This window comes from Arachis ipaensis, chromosome B10, assembly GCF_059453495.1.
Source record: "Arachis ipaensis isolate K30076 ecotype BB chromosome B10, ASM5945349v1, whole genome shotgun sequence".
NCBI lineage: Eukaryota > Viridiplantae > Streptophyta > Magnoliopsida > Fabales > Fabaceae > Arachis > Arachis ipaensis.
In genome coordinates this window covers 6,291,042-6,312,539 of record NC_142435.1, presented here as the reverse complement: position 1 = coordinate 6,312,539, position 21,498 = coordinate 6,291,042, and the positions used below count along the sequence as shown (strand labels likewise).

Sequence of the window (21,498 nt, the reverse complement as noted above, 5' to 3'; positions counted from 1 at the left end):
ACGGATTAGTCCTTGTCTTGGTAAGTTGGGAATACCATGAAAAAAAAATTTCTAATTATATTTACTAAAATGGAGATTCAAGATATTATATAATAGATTAAAATAAGATTTTAGTTAATAGTCTTTTTTCTTATTGCTGTAAGTTGTAACTACTCTACGAGAATGTGCATAGAACAAAAAGAGGCTAAGCATGATTGTCATCATTTAATTTGGAATAAGAAAACATAATTTCTTGCATGCACATTGATATGAATGTTGAGGGAAATTCTTAACGACCCTCTACTAAGGTGACATTGATGTGATTGGAACTAGAGTTGAGTCTAGCAAGTGAAGTTGAATCTGTCTCTGAAAAAAATCTCTCTGAATATAATCCTGGTCTTCCAGGTTGTGGCAGCACTGTACTCTCACTGTCCAACATCACAAGAACTAGTGACATTGTTGGCCTGTCTTCTGGGCGGTGTTGAACGCATGAGAGTCCCACTTGTATACACCTTAGAGCTTCAGAGTTAGGAAACTCATTCTCAAGTAAACCATCCATCAGCTCTAATGCTTTACCTTCATTCCAGAGCTTCCATGCCTACCACATTAGTCAGGTTTTGTTTTGAAATACATAGATATTAAGGAAAAGAACCAAATAGATATAAGTTCATATATGTTCACTTTCATACTCACATGGCCTAAAAGATTGAGTTTGTGATCCGGGTGCAAGAATCCTTTGTTTCTCTTGCCGCTCAATATTTCCAACAGTAAAACACCGAAGCTAAAGACATCTGATTTAAAAGAGAATTGACCGTCTATTGCATACTCCGGCGACATATATCCGCTGCAATAGTTGAAAAAGATATATAAACTATTTTAGTGATCAAGTTCAAGAGGGAAAAAAATGTGAAGATTAAGTCACTAGTCTTTGTGCATACTAGGTTCCAACCACTCTCTTGGTCATTGCTTCAGTTTGATCTCCACCAAACATTCTAGCCATTCCAAAGTCGGAAATCTTTGGATTCATGTTAATATCTAAAAGAACATTACTTGCTTTTAGGTCTCTATGGACTATTCTTAGCCTTGAATCTCTATGAAGGTATAGAAGCCCTCTGGCGATACCAATGATAATGTCTAGCCTCTTTTGCCAATTGAGGACAGGACGCTTGGTTTCATCTGTCACAGAATGTTCCATAAATTACAAGGTATTTTATTATGTCAAATAATGTTTGTGCCTCTCTATATATAAATATGATTGCAGAGTAATTGAGAAACCAACCAAATAATAATGAGTCCAAGCTTTTGTTTGGCATGTATTCATAGACCAACATCTTGTCTTCTCCATGAATGCAGCAGCCAAGAAGCTTTACAAGATTTCGGTGCTGAAGTTGGGAGATCAAAATCACCTCATTCTTGAACTCCTGCAGACCTTGTCCAGAACTTTCCAAGAGTTTCTTCACTGCTATTTCTTGTCCTGATGGAAGTTCACCCTGAAAGTTCCAACTCATATAATGCATTGTTTGAAAAATAAAATCCTTCATAATTGAGGGCAAAGATCAGTGGTGGTAGTAGTACTAGTAATTTACCTTGTATACAAGACCAAATCCACCTTCTCCAATCTTGTTGTAAACAGAGAAATTCATAGTTGCAGCTTCAATGATGGCAATCTCAAATAATGGGAGTTCATATTCATTCCTCTCACTCCTACTACCTCTTCCATCATTAAATTGAAGGTCCTCTTTTTCAACTGCTAACACCACCAACAAGCCATATTAATTTCTATTACTAATTCTAATTATAAAAAAATAATGAAAACAAGCAACTATAGCACAAAAAGGTATTACAAGAGATCTTATGTATACCTCCATTTCTTTGCCATGTCTTGATTATGAACCACAAAGCTAAAACAACAATTGTTGAAGTTAAGGATACTGCCACAGGAAGCAGTATGAATATCTTCTTTTTGTTTCTAGCAGCATTTGAATCTAATATCACAAATAAACACAGATTAAAAAAGAAAGAAAAGAAAAGAAAATCATGATTCATGAGTTAACTGATTTGTTGAGAAAGAAAGGAGTTAATATACCTAGTTGTGAAGCTGAAACTCTGACATAGAGATCTTGACCATACACAGGAGCCTCTCTAATATCAAACAAATCTCCAAACCAAGTAACACATCCTTTGCCACTTGCATTCACATCTAATTTAGCATAAGCTACACAAGAACAATTCTTCAAGCATTCTGCCTCACAGTGATTAATGCTAATGCTATAGTTTGCATGAAACTCTGCAGAATCTGGTAGTTTCAACCCTGTAAGCTTCTCAAATGAGTCTCCTCCACTTTTGCAACCCTTTGAATCCTCCCTCAGACATCCACTTGACCAATCTTGAGATTTTCTAGGCTCAAAACCCTTCAAACACTTGCAACTAGGGGAAGAGCTCTTAACAATGCTGCAACTTCCATAAGCACCACAAAGGGCATAATCATCACAATGGTCCCCTTGGACTGAGAACTCAGAAACCCAGCTTGACTTGTGATCATTCCAAGAGAAATGGCGAATGGAACCGGATGGCGTAAGCACGAACCTCGAGATCATGTTGTCCTTAGCCTCATAGGAGTAAGAAACTTCATCAGAATCAAAAACAAATACTGCTTTGAAAACCGGATTTGAACTGAGAACTGGATCACCTTTGAACTGTTGCCCATACCATGGTCCACTTCTGAAGATTTTCTTGCTCCTCTTGTTTAGAAAAAGCTGAGGAATTCCACGAGGGTCAACACTGTAGGTGTAGTCTCCATTAGAAGGATCATCATTGCTCTTCCAAGAACTCAAATGCCGGTTCAAGCCGGTTTTGAATCTCCAACCAAGTCTCATCCCTGGCACCAATGTGTCACATGGATAATCAAAACTCTGCCATATATATTCCTCAGAGCTTCTTCCATCAATATCTTTAAGAACAAGATTTCCAGTGTCTAGAAGCTGTGCCACTGGATTTCTTGCAGGTCTAGAAGAATTTGAAGACCATATAACACTTCCTTTGTGGCTGTGAACTATGAGTTTCCCATCATTGCTGAATGTTAAGGATCCATCATCACCAAAATCATGAGCAAGTGGATTGTCTCTATTTGCAACCCAAATAACAGTTTTCTTAGGAACATTTTTGTACCATATCCCAAGATATCTGCGAGTGGAGTTGCTACCAAGATTAAAGAAACCTAGTTCAAAATTCTGGGAAGGTGAGACTAGTGTTTTGTTGCCAGTGATGGTTTTTGGTGGACTTAAGGTATCATATGCTTCCAAAAATGTTGCAAAAATGGCTATGAAGAAGTAGCAAAAAGTGACAAGAAATGAAAAAGAAAGGTTCAAGTGTGTTCTTCTCTCCATTGAGTTTTACTACTGATAGTTCTTCATAATACTACTTTAGAAGTTTAATTAAAAAGATAAAATGCATGCTAGCTGTTAAGTTTGTTGTTCCCAAAATCCAAAGTTTGATGACTATGTTTATTTAATTGACACAATAAATTAAGCCAAAAAATTGTGCAATTTGGAGTAGGTGTAACTTAGGGACCCCTTGTTTTTCCTTTGACAATTCAGTAATTCACTCACGAAATATTGAAATATACAACATATACTATTTTGTTTCTCTTATTTCAGTGGGACTGTATTTGTTGAAACTGAAAATTCATCTGATCAACACTGACTGAAATACTAGGTGTGGGAATTTGATTTGATAACTTTTTTTTTTTTTTAAATAATAACTCTTTATTTAACTGTTTATAAATGTGGTTAGACAATAACCATACTGATCTTTTCAGTAAACTTCAGCAAATGAATAGGTAACTGAAATTAACAACTTGGTGAAATAATGTTAGAAGTCAATTATATGTTAACTTTTCATCTATTGTCAACTTTAGGTCATCAGCCTTAAGAAAACTATGTTTTATTGGTGGGATAACTGTGACTTTAATAATGCTAGAGAGTTATATTATATTTATTTATTTTATATGAATTATTGTGCTAATTTGTCAATTTCTAACTATTATATTAAAGTGTAATAGAATTCATATTTTTATTGAATACTATATAATTAATAAAATCACTGTAATATTCTATATAAAATGAGCATATTAAATATTTGTGAATAATGAATTAAGACATTGAAGCTAAATGGAGAAGTAGGAAATAAGGAACATGGTTTGAAATTTCTGACCACTAAGACAAAAACCACCTTATTGGAGGCATTACAGCTTTCTAATGATAATCTAATGAGTAATTAATCACTGTGCATGAGGAAATATTACAATATTGTAACATCACATGCCCAGTGAGAGTAACAGCAAGAAGAAACATGGTCAATAAGAGTGGTGGATGATGTTGACACTTTGCAATTGCTTTTTACCTAACTCTTAAAGCAAAGGCAATGATAGAATGTTTAAAGTCTCGATGTCACATTCTACGCTCCTATGTTTGAAGAAGTTTCAACTCTCTCTGCACTATCTATAATCTAGACTTCTAGTAACATTAATAGGTGGAGACTGGAGACAGAAACCTAAGAAACATTGGAACATTGTATCCATATTTCTTCGTTTTCCTAAGAGATGATCACATGAAGTACATTGGTTGTAGCTCATAATTTTTGTTCCAGACAAAGATATATGTATTTCAAGAGCTTCAGAGGTCATCAGGTCAATTATATTGAGAGTGAGCCATTTAGCTTCTTTTTTTTTTTTGGTCAAATGAATTAGACAGCTCATAATCATAGACATTACTCATGTATTACACAGCCACACAACACACACTACATGAGTTCATTTAAGGGTTCATTTTCCTCTCATAGGACTTGAACTTGGGTGCAGCTTCTTGTGAGGCAGAACCACTAGCTCCAAGCCTCGGCTGCAAGTGAGCCATTTAGCTAACTGCAAATTTTGACTAGTATGTTTTTTTTTTTTTTTGACTAGTATGTTATATGTGGTGCGAAATACTTTCTGGTATTGGGCCATTAATACCCATTGTAAACCCCGATAAAATCGGTAAATAATTAGTCAATAAATCGAATTTTAAATAGGAAGATTAAAAATGCAAAACTAATATCAAAATAGGATAGAGCTCGTCAAAACGAGAATTTTAATACCAATTTCAAAAAATTTGACCCAAGATTAGGCCAAACGGACCGAACCGGCTGAATCGGACCCAAAATGGGCCCAAGGCCCAACCCAACTCAGCATAAAACACTTAAAAGAACTCCTCTCTCCTCTCTTAATTATCAAACACGCTGATAACTTTTGATAACTTTTGATCCGGAGCTCTGATTGACGAGCCGTTTGCGGTCACGCGTCGGGCTTCTCGAGTTCTTCAATTCTATTCAAACAAAACAGTAAGTAAATTGCGTTTTTCTAGCTCCATTTCTGCTGGTATATGAATTTCGGGTTTAAGTAACTCAATTCCTTGATGATTTTCATGTTTTAAGGGTCCACTAGACTTGATTTCTTGGGGGTATTGCTTAAGAATCAGTGGATAAAGGTAAGAGATCTCAAACCCTAATGGAATTTCTGAATTTAGGTATTTGGGTATTGATTTGTTATGTTTGGATGTGGTAATTGTGGTTTAGGTAGTGTGTATGTGAATGTTGATGCTTGTTGAAGCTTGTTGGTGATTTTGGAAGCTTGGAAGTGGAGTTGTGAGGCTGAAAATATGAGCTTGGTAGTGTTGGAGCCCCAAGGGCTTGAAGAAAAGTGAAATTAAAAGTGTTCCGGGTTGAGCGGGGAATCGGCCAAAGTATGGTTTAAGTTTCGTACGTTTAATATTTACGGTGTTGTGAAAACTTAGGTTAGAGGAACCATAGGATAAGTTGAATTGGTTATTGTACTTAATGATTAGTTTTGTAATGTTGTTGGAATAGATTTGTTGATGGATATGTATTTAAAAATTTGAGGTGTGGAAGTTATTAATGATATACTCTTGTTTTTATTTATGATGTGGATTATGGTTGGTATTTGTGAACAAAGACTTGTTATATGAGTTGATGGAGTAACGAATGAAGAGTTAATAAATGTGTTAATGGAATAATCTGTGTGAAGGATGGATGAATGCATTAATGGAATGGTTTATGTAAAGGGTTGCTTATATATATATATATATATGTATATATGATATATGTTAATGTAAAGTTGTGGGTATGGCTCATTGGATGGGTTAATGGTAGCTTGAAATGGTTGTTGATGAGTTGAGATGAGTTATGTTAGCAATATGTAGGTTTTAAAGATAAGGATTTATGAATGTGGTGAAAATGGGGTTTGGAAGAGTTTTGATAAAAGAAGCTAGGAAAATAAGAGAACTTGAGGGTGAAGTATGAGGTAAAATAAGGAGTTTTATAAGGAATGAATGTAAGAACATGATGTGATAAATGATGAGAATTAAGATGAATGTGTGGCCAAAATGGTCGGAATGGCAAGTTGAGGGTGGAAGTTGTTAGGATTTGGTTGAATTAGTCCCACATTGCTTAGGATAGCAAATGGAGTGGGTAGCCTAGGCTATAAATATGAGGCTAAGTTCTCCATTTGTTTTTGCACCAGTCAGAAACACTTTAAGCTTGTATCTGATTTTTCTTTTCCTCTGTACTCTTTGATTAGAGAGTGTTGTGAGGTGTAGTTAGATATTTGCTTTGAGAGAGTGTGGGTGTACTGGGGTGCCGGTGAGAGAAAAAAGTCTATGTGTTGTAACAATTTTCACATAGTGATATTCTCTGGTTGTCATTTGACAACGGCCGTGGTTTTTTCTCCGGTAATTGGAGTTTCCACGTTAAATTCTTGTGTTGTGATTGTGTCTATTTTATTTCTCTGTCAAAGGTGTTTTCTCAAGGGGGAATGGTGTATTATTCCCAACAAGTGGTATCAAGAGCTTCGGTTCGGTGGGATTGAATTTTGTCCTGTGGCTTGAGGTTGATCTTTGGTTGCTGTTGTTGTTGCTGGAAGGCAGTGTGACACTGTGAGAGTGCTGTTTGGAAAGGTTCTGGCTAAGGAAAGACTTGGTATTTAAGTGTGTCCATTGTGACCCACCTCTCTTTCCTGGGGACCCTTCCTAGTGCACAGTTGAGTTATACTATTCCAGTATACGGTTGCAACAATGTCAGGATATTCAAGTGCTGTGAAGCTTGAAATAGAGAAATTTGATGGAAGAATCAATTTTGACTTGTGGCAAATACAAGTCAAGGATGTGTTGATACAATCAGGTTTGCACAAGGCGTTGAAGGAGAAGATCTCTGGTTGCTCTCTCTATGAGAGAAGATGATGTTCTCTAGAAGACAAGAAGTATCCTCATGGTATTACCGCACTGCCATGGATAAGGATAAGTTGTGGCAATCGGGTCCACAATTGCACACGGGCATTGGTTGGCGTTGAGATGCAAGGTGTGTGGCGGAGTTAGGTCGATGGCTGAAGAACTTCCAGGAAAAGCCAATTTGGAAGTTGCACCATGAATTTTCAGCAAGGTTTCGATCTGTACCAAGGCGAAATGCTTGGAGTGGTCTAATTCCAAGTGAGTATACTTTCATGGTGGAGTATGATAGTTCTCTGAACTATGATTGTCGGTATAGACAATGGCAGCAAAGAATTGTCGGTGTTGACAATGGAAGCTGAAGATGTGTGACTATTTCAATCAAGGTGGAGATTGTTAGGATTTGGTTGAATTAGTCCCACATTGCTTAGGATAGCAAATGGAGTGGGTGGCCTAGGCTATAAATATGAGGCTAAGTTCTCCATTTGTTTTTGCACCAGTCAGAAACACTTTAAGCTTGTATCTGATTTTTCTTTTCCTCTGTACTCTTTGATTAGAGAGTGTTGTGAGGTGTAGTTAGATATTTGCTTTGAGAGAGTGTGGGTGTACTGGGGTGCCGGTGAGAGAAAAAAGTCTATGTGTTGTAACAATTTTCACATAGTGATATTCTCTGGTTGTCATTTGACAACGGCCGTGGTTTTTTCTCCGGTAATTGGAGTTTCCACGTTAAATTCTTGTGTTGTGATTGTGTCTATTTTATTTCTCTGTCAAAGGTGTTTTCTCAAGGGGGAATGGTGTATTATTCCCAACAGAAGTTTCCTCTCTTGTCGTGATGTGGATGTGGGGAAGGTGGAAAGGCACTCCCCTTCGTATTGTTTCCCCAACATTCTTCTCTGGTTGCAAGGTGGAAAGACACACTCTTTCGATGTGGAAAAGCACTCTCCTTCGTATATCCTCTAGGAGAAGGTGGAAAGACACACTCCTTCGATGTGGAAAGACACTCTCCTTCGTTTATGATCCTCTTGGAGATGCGCAACCTAGAGACCAATGTCTGGGTTAGCTACCAGATGTGTCGGATTCTGGCAAAATAACCGACACGTGAGCTCACGGCTAGTAGGATAGACATTCATCATACGCATATGTGTGCTTTGTTTACTATGCCTTAATTGGGAATGCCTAATTGATATATATCACTTGCTACTTGTATATTTTCTACTTGTATTATCTGTTCATTACTTGTGCTTGAACTTGTTTGGTTGTTTGTTCCTGTTGCATTATGGATGATGGAGGGATGGAGGAAAAGGAGAAATGGTTTGGTGTTAGGTGTGGATTGAAATTGAGTAAGTTAGGTAGATTCAGAATACCTACCCCTGTTTATGATTTCTGTTTAGTACTTAAGTTGGATAACTGAATATATGGAGTTCTAGGATTGCCTATGGCATTTTCAGGACCTTATTTATTATACGCGTGGCACTTTTACCATGCTGAGAACCTCCGGTTCTCATTCCATATTGTGTTGTTGTTTTTCAGATGCAGATCGAGAGGCTCCTCGCCAGGCGTCTGGATATTGGGAAGCGAAGTAGTCCTTGGGTGTATTTTGGTTTTCTGTTGTATATATATGTATATATGTATTTAGCTTACTCTCCAAGTAACTTGTGTATGCTGTTCCTCTTAGAGGTTGAGGGAGAGATAAGAGTTTACTTTGGTATTTTGGTGTACTTTGGGAATACTTATGTATTTTTATATGTGTATATATATATATATATATCCTCCGGCCAGCCTTAGCTTCGCAGGCTGAGTGAGGGGATAGTTATGCTGTTTCCTTGGCTTTCCTTTATTCTTGTGCTTATCTTTATCATGTTCCTATTAGGTTTCTTAGCACGCAAGTAACTCTTTTCGTTGAGCGTTGCGCTTTTTATTTTTGCGATTTTGTTTCACCCATTTTTTCAAGGCTTTTAGTCTATTATATTCGTTCTATTATTATATATATGTATTTTATTTTTAGAGGTCGTAGCGTCTTGCCACCTCTGTTTTACATCCTAGGTGTAAAGCTCTGTGTGGTAGGGTGTTACACCCATAAAGGCCGAATACATGAAACCTGAGGTGACCATTAATACTTATAAAGGCCCAATACATGAAACCTGAGGTGAAACATAAGGGAAATACGATTGGATAAAGGAAAAGTATAGGTAAACATTAATCCTAGTGAACAATATGAACAATTGGGTTACAAATGTAAATTACTCATAGACGACGGGAAGGAGCAGAGAAGAAGCACCGGATATGAGTTGGTCCGAGTTTCTCAAAGGGGGGGGGGAGTAGGTGAGAATGTGGGATGATTACGATGTTAATAATTAAGAGGATTAAAATTAGGATTTTGAGAAGGGGTGTATAAAGTAAACTGTGTTAGTAAGCTAATTGGGCTAGTTTTTAGAGCCCGTTGTTCATATTATTCAACAAAATCATTGTCCCCCTAACATTCCTCCTAGATAAAATACCTGTCAGAGTCACCAACCTAATAAATGAAAGATTGCTAAAGAAAGTGCCAGATGAAGAGATAAAAAAAGTGGCTTTTAGCATGAAGTTTTTACTATCTTAATGAATTGTGCACAAAATAATAAATTAATTAGAGGGGTCAAATTGGTTCCCACATTTCCAGCTCTAGTTCATCTCCTCCTTGCTGATGATTGTATTATATCTTTAGCACAGAAGGATAATAAATCCTAAACACCTATACCATAGCCTCGAGTAAAATGATAAATTTGGAAAAGTCGGGTATCACCTTCGGATAAGGAGTCTCAGTGCAGACAAGAATGAACATAGAAGAAATCTTAAAAATTTTAATATGGAACAACCCGACAAAGTATCTAAAATTGCCAGTTCAGTGGGAGAGATCAAAAAATAAATTTATGGAATGGATTGAAGAAAAAATGGTCAGAAAAATAGAGGAGTAGAAGAAAAGTCTTCTTAACTAAGTAGGAAAGGAGGTTCTGATCAAAGTAGTGATCCAAGCCATACCTTCTTATGCCATGAGTATCTTAACGTTCCTAATAATTTCTGTAAAAGATTATGCGCAAAAATAATAAGATTCTGGTGGAGATCTACAGATAATTAAGGAGAGGGGATTCACTGGAGGAGTTGTAATAAGCTGTGCAAGAATAAAAAAGATAAGGGTCTCGATTTCAAAGAATTCTATTATCAGAATATGGCCCAATTGACTAAGCTACTATGAATGAGTCTTTGTGAATAGTATTAGACTATTAGTTGCCTTGAGTTAGCAGTAAGTAGACAGATTGATGTATAGGGTTTTGCAGGCAATTCCATACGCACTTTACTCACTCTCACACAAGCACACACTCTGAAGTCTGAACAAAAGAAAAAGAAAGAAATAGAGAAGAGGGAGTGAGAAAGACACCGAAGGAAGAAGAGAAGAAGATGACGGCACTGGCGAACCAAAGGGAAGCCATCGCCGCCGTCGAGATGGATAGAGAGAAGGCAGCACCACTATCGTCGCTGCTGGGATTCATCGCTGGAGTCACGGTCGTTGCCGTCGAAGGGGCCACGTCGGAGGGAGACATTGCCGTCGCCGAAGCTCACCGCTGGTACAACCCGAAGCTACCTCTGCCTCTACTCTGCTTCACCGCGGTTGACCCCTGCTTCTCCCCTGTTTGTCAGAGTTTGTAGTGCTGCTGCGGGAGTCACTGCCAAAGGAGAGGAATCACCGCCACCGTTATTCTGCTGTGTCCTTCACCGTCGACGCTGGAGAGGGTCACCGAAGCCGCTGATGTTCCATCTCCAGGTCTCTTTGGTCTCTTGAAACCACATTGTGAGGTGGATTTGAATTTTTTAAATTTTGAATTTTGTTCTTAGAGTGTAAAGTACGATCTCTTACTATTTATTTTATAAGTGGAATTAAGAGTAAATATGAGAGATAAATCATTAAATGGTAGAAGATCACACTTTATCATTTAAAGTAAAAATTCAAAATTTAGAATATCCAAATTCATCTCTTACAACTATATTGTGAGGAGATTTTACATTTATAACTGTTTAACTTTTTGGTTTATGCTATTCGAAGTTTTTAATTGTATTTATAAAATTATTGTTGAAAAAACTTTGATTTTGATTTATTATAGTTGAATACTTATTTTTATAAAGCTCATACTTTAAAAATTTTATATGAGACTATATATATGTCTCATGAAACTTTATATTATTTTAGAATATTTGGTTTTATTCGAATATATATTTTTGAACTATTGAAGTATTTGTTGGTACTCACTTATTTAAAAATTGTGAAATAGGTTTAAAATTTTTTATGATTGAAAAAGTATGATTGAAAAAGATTTATGATGAAAAAGTATTATTTAATTTGAGTCGATATCTTATATATTTGAAAGATCAAAGATTTGTTGTATATGAAATTATATATTTTGAATTGGTTTGGGAGGCTCCTATTAAAAAACCGTAGTTGACGACGGTTATGACTTAACTTAGATGCATCTAACTTAGACATCAGCTAACAAGCAGGGTGTTGCTAGCCTAACGTATAGACCACACGTTAGATCTGTTATGTTATTCTGTTAGGACACATAAGAAAAAAGAGTTACCTATAGAGATGGAGCCACCCATGTGTGGACTTTTGATTTGATTTTTGTATGAGAACTCTTTTATTGATTCACTTATTATTATTAATTATTATTTTCTAATTAAAATTACTTTGATAATAACGTTTATATGATCTCATGTTGATTATGGATGTATTGTTTAGTCATTGAGTTACAAAATTTACCCCGTTTTTTCTAAAAATATTTTTCAAAAACAAATACTGACTATGTGAGACTTTTTATTTAAAAATAACGATCTGCAATGAGTATCTATTCTTTGTCGAGTTTCTAGATGAATATGCTCCATATGTCATAAGCAAGATCTAACCGTTCTTAATTATTGTAAGAGGAGTGCTAGAGTGCTGACCAAATTTTAATAAAAGTGCTGACCCCTAAACTTTCTATTATTTTAATTTTTGTTAAAAATGTATAACTATTTATTTTAGAATTTGTAAAATATTTATAAATTTTTTATTCAATTTATATTTAAATATGTTAGACTTGCTATATAATTATTTTTTTGAGCGCCCGTCATGACTCATTTTAGATCGTGACAAAGGCCAAAAAAAAAAAAAAAGCAAAGCGATAAATTTGCTTGAATGTTCATAGTTACTAGGTTGCCTCCTTATACTATCAGGCCTTTAAATGTAACATTTTAAAAGAATATGGTATTTATACAATTTTTGATGAAATAAATATTAGTTTCTATTTAATTCATAAAGTCTGCAACTGTTAGACAATAAACACAATCACACAACTATATTGCAGTGAAAAAAAACAAGGAAGCTTGCAATAAATATTTGTTAAAATGTGTGGATGACATGCATATAATTTGAACTAAGGAAAATATTCAATTTTTTTTTTCCTATCAATGAATTCATCTCATGCATATTACATCAAAATAATATCAAAGTAGATTTAGAAGCAGCCACAATTATAAAAAAGAAAAAAAGGAATTAAAAAAAAATCATTCTTTTAAGAATACAAAAATATATTGTATGAATTTAAATTTCTTTCACTACCTAGCATTTAGTAATGTGACAGTAACTAAATTTACACTCTCTGTTTTATCTTGATTTCTTGAAGATGTTTCTGCATGATTCCTTCTTAAAAAAAATCCAGGATTGTTTGGACGTGGCATTAATGCAGCTTCACTACTTAACATTAAAATCACTGAAGACATTGTTGGTCTATCTTCTGCACATTCTTGAACACATAAGAGACCAACATGTATGCATCTTAAGACTTCTGATTCTGTATATGAATTGCCCATGGATGAATCAACCAATGTCAATATAGTTCCTTCATGCCAACGTCTCCAAACCTACAAGAACATACAATGTAATAAACTAATAATAATTGGAATATATGAGCTAGAATGTTTATTTTTATTTAATAAGAAATACTCAAATAAAGGAAGAAATTTTTTCACTTACATTTTCCAGAAAATTGAATTCGTCGTTATCATTGGAAAATCTTCTATTTTTCTTTCCAGTTATAATTTCCAATACCATAACTCCAAAGCTATAAACATCAGATTTTATTGAAAAGTTTCCATCCATAATATATTCAGGAGACATATAACCACTACAAAATAAAAATGTGCCTAAGTTAAAATTAAAAACACCATATCGAATTTAAAAAAACGTTCAAAAAAATTAACATAGTATACTTACTATGTTCCAACAACTCTTACTGTTTTTTCTTGTATTTGATCTTTGTCAAAAACTCTAGCCATTCCAAAGTCTGATATCTTTGGATTCATTTCAATATCTAGTAATATATTGCTTATCTTGAGATCTCTATGAATAATTCGAAATCTTGAATCTTGATGCAAATAAAGAAGTCCTCTAGCTATTCCATATATAATATTATAGCGCCTCTCCCAATTAAGCAAGAGATTTTTTGATTTGTCTGTAACATCAGTTATTATTAATACGTATAGACTAATTAAGTTTAACAAGCAAAGTAAGTATATATGATAATTAAAAAAATTAATGCATAAACATACAAGATATTGAGAGAAACAATGCTTACCAAACAAAATGGAATCAAGTCCCCTATTTTCCATATATTCATAGACCACCATCTTCTCATTCTTCTCAATGCAGCAACCAAGTAATCGGACTAGATTTCGATGTTGGAGTTTGGCAATTAATCTGATTTCATTTTTAAATTCATTAATTCCTTGTCCAGAATTTTCTGATAACCTTTTTACAGCAATTTCTTGACCTTCAATCAATCTACCCTGATATTGTCATAGGCACAATCTGTTAGTATATATAAGTATGTTATGATAGTTGTGCGGTGTTTAAAGTATTAAAACAACTTACCTTATAAACACTACCGAAGCCTCCTTCTCCAAGTTTATTATCTTCAGAGAAATTATTTGTAGCCATCATTAGGGTATCAAAATCAAACATTGGCAATTTCAGATCATCCATGTTCCTTTCGTCACCTAGAAGACACAATCTCATTCATTAACCAATCATAACTTCTGTGGACAAAACCTGGAATAGCGACTATTGATAATAACCAAGGTAAATTATTTAGGTGGATACTACAATGAAGATGGCAAAAATATCTTCTCATGAAGATGCTTTGGTTAAAAGTGTGGTTTATTTATTTAGCCACACTTTAAACAAAAATAACACTTTTATAAATATCAAAATCTAACCATTCAATCCATCATCCAATGGTCAAAAAGAAATATATTCACATGAAGACAATTATAAGATCTTCATTGTAGTATCCACCAATTATTTATTTATGCAGCACAAAAACCATATACACTAGAGTACCATATATAAAGAGACATATGGGGAAGTTTATTATACATTACCTCTAGAACTTTGTTGTCTCTTCTTCCTTAAGTAACAAATAGAAACCAATCCCAAAACTAAAACAAGTGCACTAAGTGTGATGCCAATAGCCAGAACTGCTCTGTGATTCTTGTTGGAGCTAGTAGATCCTGTGTGTCACTAAATTCATCAGAAAGAACTACTTAATCAATTAAGGAACCTGCAATATCATCATCATAGAAAAATGTTCAACCACTTAATCAATTAGACAGTACCTATATCAGTAGCTGCCAATCTGACATAGACATCTTGGCCATCCGTACCGTAGACTCTCATGTCAATGAGTTGGCCAAGCCACATGACACAGCCACTTCCTCCATTTCTGATATCAATGTTTGCATATGCAGTGCATGAACAATTCCTCTTACACAAACTCCCACATTCATCAAGTGTCATACTCTTATTCATAAACACGCTGCTTGTCTCCGGCAGCTTCATGTGCTCAAGATGCAAGAACTTGTCAGTCGAACAATTCAAACCCGTTTTCCTCACACACCCATCAGATCCATCTCTCAGATTCCAAGCCTGAGGGTTCTTAGGACTGAACCCTTTCATACATGTGCAAAGCGGCGATGCATTATTGTCACACACTCCGTACGGACCACACTCCCTGTAATGGTCGCATTGATCCGCCGGTGCGTACCAGAAATTGTTCCAAGTTTCGCTGCTCGCTATCCACGTCCGCCGTTGAAGTTCTCCGTCTGAATCTGAGGTCACCGTTAGCCTCGATAACAAAGAAGCGTTCCAGATGGAGAAAGAGTAGAACACGCCGTGCGCGTCATCGGAGAAGCTGAACACAATGGAATGAGTATCGGCGTTCATGTTTGGAACCCCGCTAAATCTCTCACCATTCCAAGGACCAGTTCGGTATATGATAGTCTGGTTTCTCCTCAGAAAAATCTCAGGTAAACCGCGGTAATCTAGCTTGTAAGTGTAGTCACCGGAAGAAGGGTCTTCACCTTTGACCTTCCACGATGTTAAGTGCTTCTCAACTCCTGTGTCAAAGTTCCAACCCAATTTCATCCCAGGTAGCAAGGTATCTGTTGGGTAATCGAAGCTCTGCCATAGGTAGTTATTGCTCTGCTCTGAATCTTTGAGAACAAGGTTACCGGTATCGAGTAGCTGGAGAACTGGATTCTTGGCGCTGGTTTGGTTGGAGGACCATGCGGGGTTCCCGGATGAATTGAGGAGGACAAAGTTTCCGTTTTCTCCGATCTTGAGATAGCCGGTAGAGTTGTCAACAGGGTTGTCTCTGTTTGCAACCCAAACAATTGTTTGAGGATTGATGTTGTTGTACCATATTCCGAGGTAATAGTTGGTGTTGGAACCTCTGAAGAAGCCCAGCACGAAGGTTTGGTTTTGTGACAATAGCGTTTGGTTAGTTTTGAGGATTTGTTTTCCCGTTAAAGTATCGGAAGAGGCTGGTGGAGTGATAATAAGAATGATGATGAGGTAGTTAAGGTTGTTGAAGAAGATTCTCATGTTGGTGAAAGTTAAGAGTAGTGTGTGATTGTTTGTTGTCGTGATCGTTTGGAGGATAGTATAGAAGAAGATAATGTTGTTGACTAATTCGTTAATTTCTTGATGGAATTGTTCATCAAGGAAGCAGAACAAGCTGACCTGCATTCATTTGCCTGTTTTATATATTCCTTTACATCATATATCTGTGTTGACTTTTGAACCAATTCCTTTACATCATATATCTGTGTTGACTTTTGAATCAAGAGTCAGCGTTTTCCATAATTCAAAAGCTAATTTTTTTTAAATTAAAAATAGGAAGACTCAAAATCTGCAACATCTTAGATGAGTATAAAAAAATTATGCTATTTAAATTATAATTTAAAAGTTAATTATTATCTACTCATTATAATTATTGTATGATTATAGGGTTATCCGTGTTGTAATTAGGGGAGTTCACAATAAAATAGGTAATAATGAGGAGACTCTGATTTCTTTTTTTTTATTAGTTTGATCTTTAGTTCTTTTAAGTCGGATGTAAAACTCATTTAATTAGCGAATATTTTATTTTTTATAAAATAAATAAATAAATAATCTAAAAAATAATTAAAAATAAAAGATCAATTTTTGTGTTCTAATAGAAAACACACAAAAACATTAACAAAAGACACAAAAACACAATTTAATAAATTCTAGATACACAAGGCGCAGTCATAATAATATTATATGAGAATTTTAATCTCCTCAATATATGGCGTTATTCAGGTTAGAACATGTGTGGATATTAAAATTGATTGGCGTACTTTATGTATCACCAAATCATGAATCAAAGTCAAATAGGCAAGCAAGCAATTCATTATCCTATTCTATCTATCTATTTAATATATTAAAATTGAGTTTTTTTCCAATTAATTAAAGTGAGATATTAAATTTTTATACACTTTTTTTTTAAATAAATTTATTATAATTATATTACAATTAGTATTTAACTAGTATTTAATAAATAATACATAATTATACTTGTATCATATCCCTTATATTTAAAAAAAAAGGGTTATATTTTGATTAGATAAAAGGAAATTCAAATTAAATTAAACTTATCATCGTAACCCACTTCCCTCAGAGATTCTCGACCCTAGTCGTCCATAACCCACAGACCAACTTCTCCCTGAGAATCTCGGCCCTAGCCATTCACGACTAACGGACCAACGAATAGTTCAAACACAAAAGGCTATAAATCAAATAGAATCAATGATAAGCGGAACAACGTATGTAACAAAACACAAAACAACTCTATCAACGATTTTATACTCGTCTTCGTTAAAAAGATCAATCACTGACTTGAGCGTCGAAGTCATTTTTGCAGGTACCACGCTCGGGTTCAAGTTCGCAAGGGTGCTTCGCTCCTAGGCTGAGACACCGAGTTTCCAAGAGACAAGCCGACCAAACACCTTGGAGAAGAGTATCCTTGACAGAATATTTGGCGCCCACCGTGGGGTCGAAATCATTTAAATCTAACCCCACATATATCTCGCTTTAATTATTTCTTTGCAGGATCATGGCTGAAGAGGTTATATCCGCAACTCCTCCTCCCACAAACGAGGAGCTAGTAGCTATGAATACTACCCTCTTGGCCGAGGTTAGGAGAATCGCTGATCTCCTAGAAGCATCTCACAACGGAAAGTCAAACGTAGAGGATCCTAAGAGCGCAACCTCGAACGGGACGCAAACTTTGGACTTGGGTTCCCAAGAAGTCACTCAACCTAAAGAAAGGCTGACAAAAGACAATCCCTTCTCAGAGAAGATTGTCAGTTTTCAGATGCTGAACAATTTCATTCTAACCACAGCGCTTAAGGCATATGAAGGGTTCGGAGATCCCCGTGTACACATTAAGAAACTCAAGTAGAAAAATGGTTATCTTCCAATATACCTTAATCCTAAGATGAAGAACGAATGCGAATTCTTGAAATTAGAATCAATACATTAATCAAAATAGAGTGGCAATAGTATTAATCCATAGAATAAATAGAGCTTCTAACCTTAACAAGGGAGGTTTAGTTGCTCATGACTCAGAGAGAAAACTAGGGTTCCAAGAGTGTGTAAAAACTATAATGAGGTGCTTGGGAGAGAAGAGGGCCCGAAGGACGGAATCTTTTTCCTTTTATATCTAACCTAATTTGATTTGAAACTAAAATAAAATAATAAATTCTAGATCTAAAAGATTTTTTTTGTAAATAAAAATAACCAAAATATAATAATTAAAAGCCAAATCTAACTAAAGATGCTTCTTTGAGTGAGGTTGATCCGCGTGTTTGGTGCTAAACGTCAGAATCGACGTTTAGCACCCCAGGGGCAGTAAGCTCCAATTTGTTTCTGACTTCCTGGCATTAAATTCTAGGTTCAGCATTCAACGCTCTATGAGGCAGAGAGCTCGCACACATTACGAGGTATCTGGCGCTAAACGCCCAGGTCCGCATTTAACGCCAGCTTAATAGAATGACTGCACACAATCCAAAGTACTTGGACGCTAAATGCCGCATGCGACGCTTAGCGCCAGCTCAACAGAATTGAAATTCTTCTCTTTTCTTCTGCACAGACTCTGTCAAACCGATCCAAACTTCACCTGAAATAATCAAAATAATAGAATAACTCAAAGTAGCATCCAAACAGGTTACAAATACTAAAATCTCAATAAAAACTCAATAAATTCATATCTAAAATAATAAAAAAAATAGAGAAAAGACGCTCACACATCAATAACTACACAATGAATGTGGTATATAGAGAAGTTTTTGAGAACTTATAATGAAAAGATAATTTCTAATTCTCTTCATCAATTATTAATATGTATTACTATCAATTAAAAATATTGACAAATTCTAGGTGCTAATGGATAATACATTCTTATTTTACATTTATAACTTGAGAATATTAAAATTATCATAAAAATCTTTATTATTTTATTCTCTTGATAAACTATTTTAAAATTACTTTAATCATATAATTTTGTATACTAATATTGATATAATATTATTTCAAGTATATGTTTTGCAGGCATTAAAAGAGAGTGTTGAGTTATTTTTTAGTGGGTTTAAATTATTTATTGTTTATTGGAGAAATTTGTGCATTAGAATTCTCTAATAATTGGTTGTTCATTTTGAGCTGATTTTGATATGTCCTTACATGACAGTAAAACAATATATAAAAATTTGTTGGTGGGTCTAAGTATTATTACTAAGTTATTTATAGTGACATTGAGTATATATGTCTGATTTATTGAAAAAAGTAGATTACTAAAACTGATTAATAACTATTTTAGAGTTGATACACTTAATACTAGATTAAGAAAAAATAAACAATATATAATGTGTTAATTTTTTATTAATTAAATTATTATAATTGAAATTAATTTTAAAAAAATAACTTAAAATTATAATTTCAATCTTATCACGTACATGGCACAGGTTATTATACTTGTTATAATACTAGATCTTAGTCATGGACTGATATTCTTTCTCTTTTTGTTTTTGTCAGACAAAAATGCAACGAATACTATTATATGTATTTGTTGATCAGAAAAAATTTAATTTCAAAGACACCAAGGTCGAAGTATAATAAGAACTCTTTCAAATAAAAGTGATCCTTATCGAAAAGGATTTGTCGAGAGGAAGAGGTAGAAGTTAATCGATAAACTAATCGAAGGAAATGAACATTTAAAGCTAATTGTTGGTAGTTACCCATGTTGCGCAAAGAGAGCGGGAATAGTTATTCAAGAATTAATATACGTGGGAGTTACATTCAAATATGATTGGTGGAAGATTTCTATAAATTGGTGAAAGATCGAAGAAACAAGGGTTGGAATCTTTTATCAGAAAATACTCTCGCGCACTCATATCTGCAGTGAATTCTTGAGTCTGCTAAGAGCTTACTTTTCTATAGGGTTCCTTACACTATTTTTATTTTTCATTTAAATCTTTTGTAACTTTTATTTTCATGCAAATTTACTTTTCAAGCAACATTTACTTTTCCTGTTTTCCTTTAAGTTTCAGCACTTTGTTTTCGATTTCAAAAACCCTTCCACCTTATTGAAGGCATTTTACCGATTTATTTAAATTTAATGCAACATATTTCAATTTCAGTCAATTTATTTTGAAATCTACTTTATTTATCTTTCAGATTTTCTTTTATTGTTTTGTCTGATCGAAAGACCCTTTTGATGCACTTTTGAAAACTGGTACTCACAAGAGGAGTATGTTTCGCTCCTAGACCACTAGATATCGAACCACTTTCGATTTGCTAAAAATTGATAAAACAAATTGGCACGCCCGGTGGGACAGTTTTAAAATTACGTGTGTCAAAAAGTGTTTTGAAATGAATTAGTGCATGCAACTTAGAAGCGGCAAGATTATTCGAATGGCAGAAGAAGTTTCTAATACTAATTTGGAATCATCTGTAAGTGTAACACTCTAATATTCAAATCCTTATGCTCGAGTCATAAGTCAATGATATTACGGTGGTACAAACCTCAAGGTGGATTTTTATTACATAATTATAAGTAAATTTGAAAGGAAGTATTAAACGAGAAGCCCGAAATTGAGTAAAATAAAATTGCAAAGTCGTGTCACTCACGCATCGACAACTAAAAGATAAAGCTTGAAGTTGAAAACGGTAAACAAATAAAGGCATTAAGGAGAATAAGAGAAGGACAGTATATAGATATATAACATAAGTAAATAGCCACTAGTCGCGACCTGCGAAGTTTAGGCTGGCTAGGGTACAGTATGAAAGTAGTTGACAACAGTATCTCCTAATATCTCCCAAATTAAACATAAGAGCCTCCATAGGCAAGTTCAAAAGAGTTCAATACATAATATAGGCATTTCAAAATAAAGGTGGAGAGATTCTAAGCAAAATATAAAGAAGAGCATATAAAGATTTTCGCCATCTCTCAGATGAACCACAGCTCACTTCTGAGCACCTGGACCTGTATCTGAAAAACAAGAGATATATACGGAATGAGAACTCCCGAACCATGGGTTTCCAGTACGGTAAAAGTGCCAAATAAATACAATGCATTGCAATAAAAACTCACTAAGCATCCTAAACTTCCTTTCTCCAAATATTCACCATATGTTCTCGCTAATCCATAAACATGAAACTGTCATAAGGGAATGCTAAATCTAATTCATATCTTTTATGCTTCCCAACTTTCTAACTCTCGAATAGATCAGAATCAGAATCATAAGACAAACCATCACCAGTTATTTTGTCTCAGCAATTCTATATCGTTACCTCATATCCTCACCTGGAGCAAGTGAA

The 21,498-nt window shown here is 34.9% G+C and overlaps 2 protein-coding genes across 3 annotated transcripts; both read right to left on the bottom strand.

Moving 5' to 3' along the window:
- On the bottom strand, positions 1–3,448 carry LOC107621504 (G-type lectin S-receptor-like serine/threonine-protein kinase At4g27290). Its single transcript, XM_016323530.3, has 7 exons — positions 2,066–3,448; positions 1,842–1,964; positions 1,566–1,726; positions 1,259–1,469; positions 918–1,155; positions 673–823; positions 1–577 (listed from the first exon to the last, which is right to left on the bottom strand). The coding sequence occupies exons 1-7, from the start codon at positions 3,363–3,365 to the stop codon at positions 269–271; spliced, it is 2,493 nt and encodes an 830-aa protein (XP_016179016.1). The 5' UTR covers positions 3,366–3,448; the 3' UTR covers positions 1–268.
- Positions 3,449–12,691: 9,243 nt separating this feature from the next.
- LOC148579043 (receptor-like serine/threonine-protein kinase SD1-8) lies at positions 12,692–16,327 on the bottom strand. 2 transcript variants are annotated; one of them, XM_088502558.1, is made up of 7 exons: positions 14,937–16,327; positions 14,703–14,831; positions 14,194–14,318; positions 13,898–14,108; positions 13,537–13,774; positions 13,297–13,447; positions 12,692–13,184 (listed from the first exon to the last, which is right to left on the bottom strand). In XM_088502558.1, exons 1-7 carry the CDS (start codon positions 16,201–16,203, stop codon positions 12,879–12,881), a joined length of 2,427 nt encoding a protein of 808 aa, XP_088358684.1. In that variant the 5' UTR covers positions 16,204–16,327; the 3' UTR covers positions 12,692–12,878. The 2 variants fall into 2 exon arrangements, with proteins under 2 accessions (XP_088358684.1, XP_088358657.1); XM_088502531.1 differs by having other exon boundaries at positions 13,537–14,108; positions 14,937–16,311.
- Positions 16,328–21,498: the final 5,171 nt, after the last annotated feature.

Bases quoted from the DNA above. Each gene is read 5' to 3' on its own strand.
- LOC148579043 (XM_088502531.1), bottom strand. From the start codon at position 16,203: ATGAGAATCTTCTTCAACAACCTTAACTACCTCATCATCATTCTTATT. The intron at 14,832-14,936 runs GTACTGTCTAAT...AGTGACACACAG, and splicing joins ATTGGCAGCTACTGATATAG to GATCTACTAGCTCCAACAAG. The intron at 14,109-14,193 runs GTAAGTTGTTTT...TGACAATATCAG, and splicing joins GCTTCGGTAGTGTTTATAAG to GGTAGATTGATTGAAGGTCA.
- LOC107621504 (XM_016323530.3), bottom strand. From the start codon at position 3,365: ATGGAGAGAAGAACACACTTGAACCTTTCTTTTTCATTTCTTGTCACT. The intron at 1,470-1,565 runs GTAAATTACTAG...TGGAACTTTCAG, and splicing joins GATTTGGTCTTGTATACAAG to GGTGAACTTCCATCAGGACA. The intron at 578-672 runs GTGAGTATGAAA...CTAATGTGGTAG, and splicing joins AACTCAATCTTTTAGGCCAT to GCATGGAAGCTCTGGAATGA.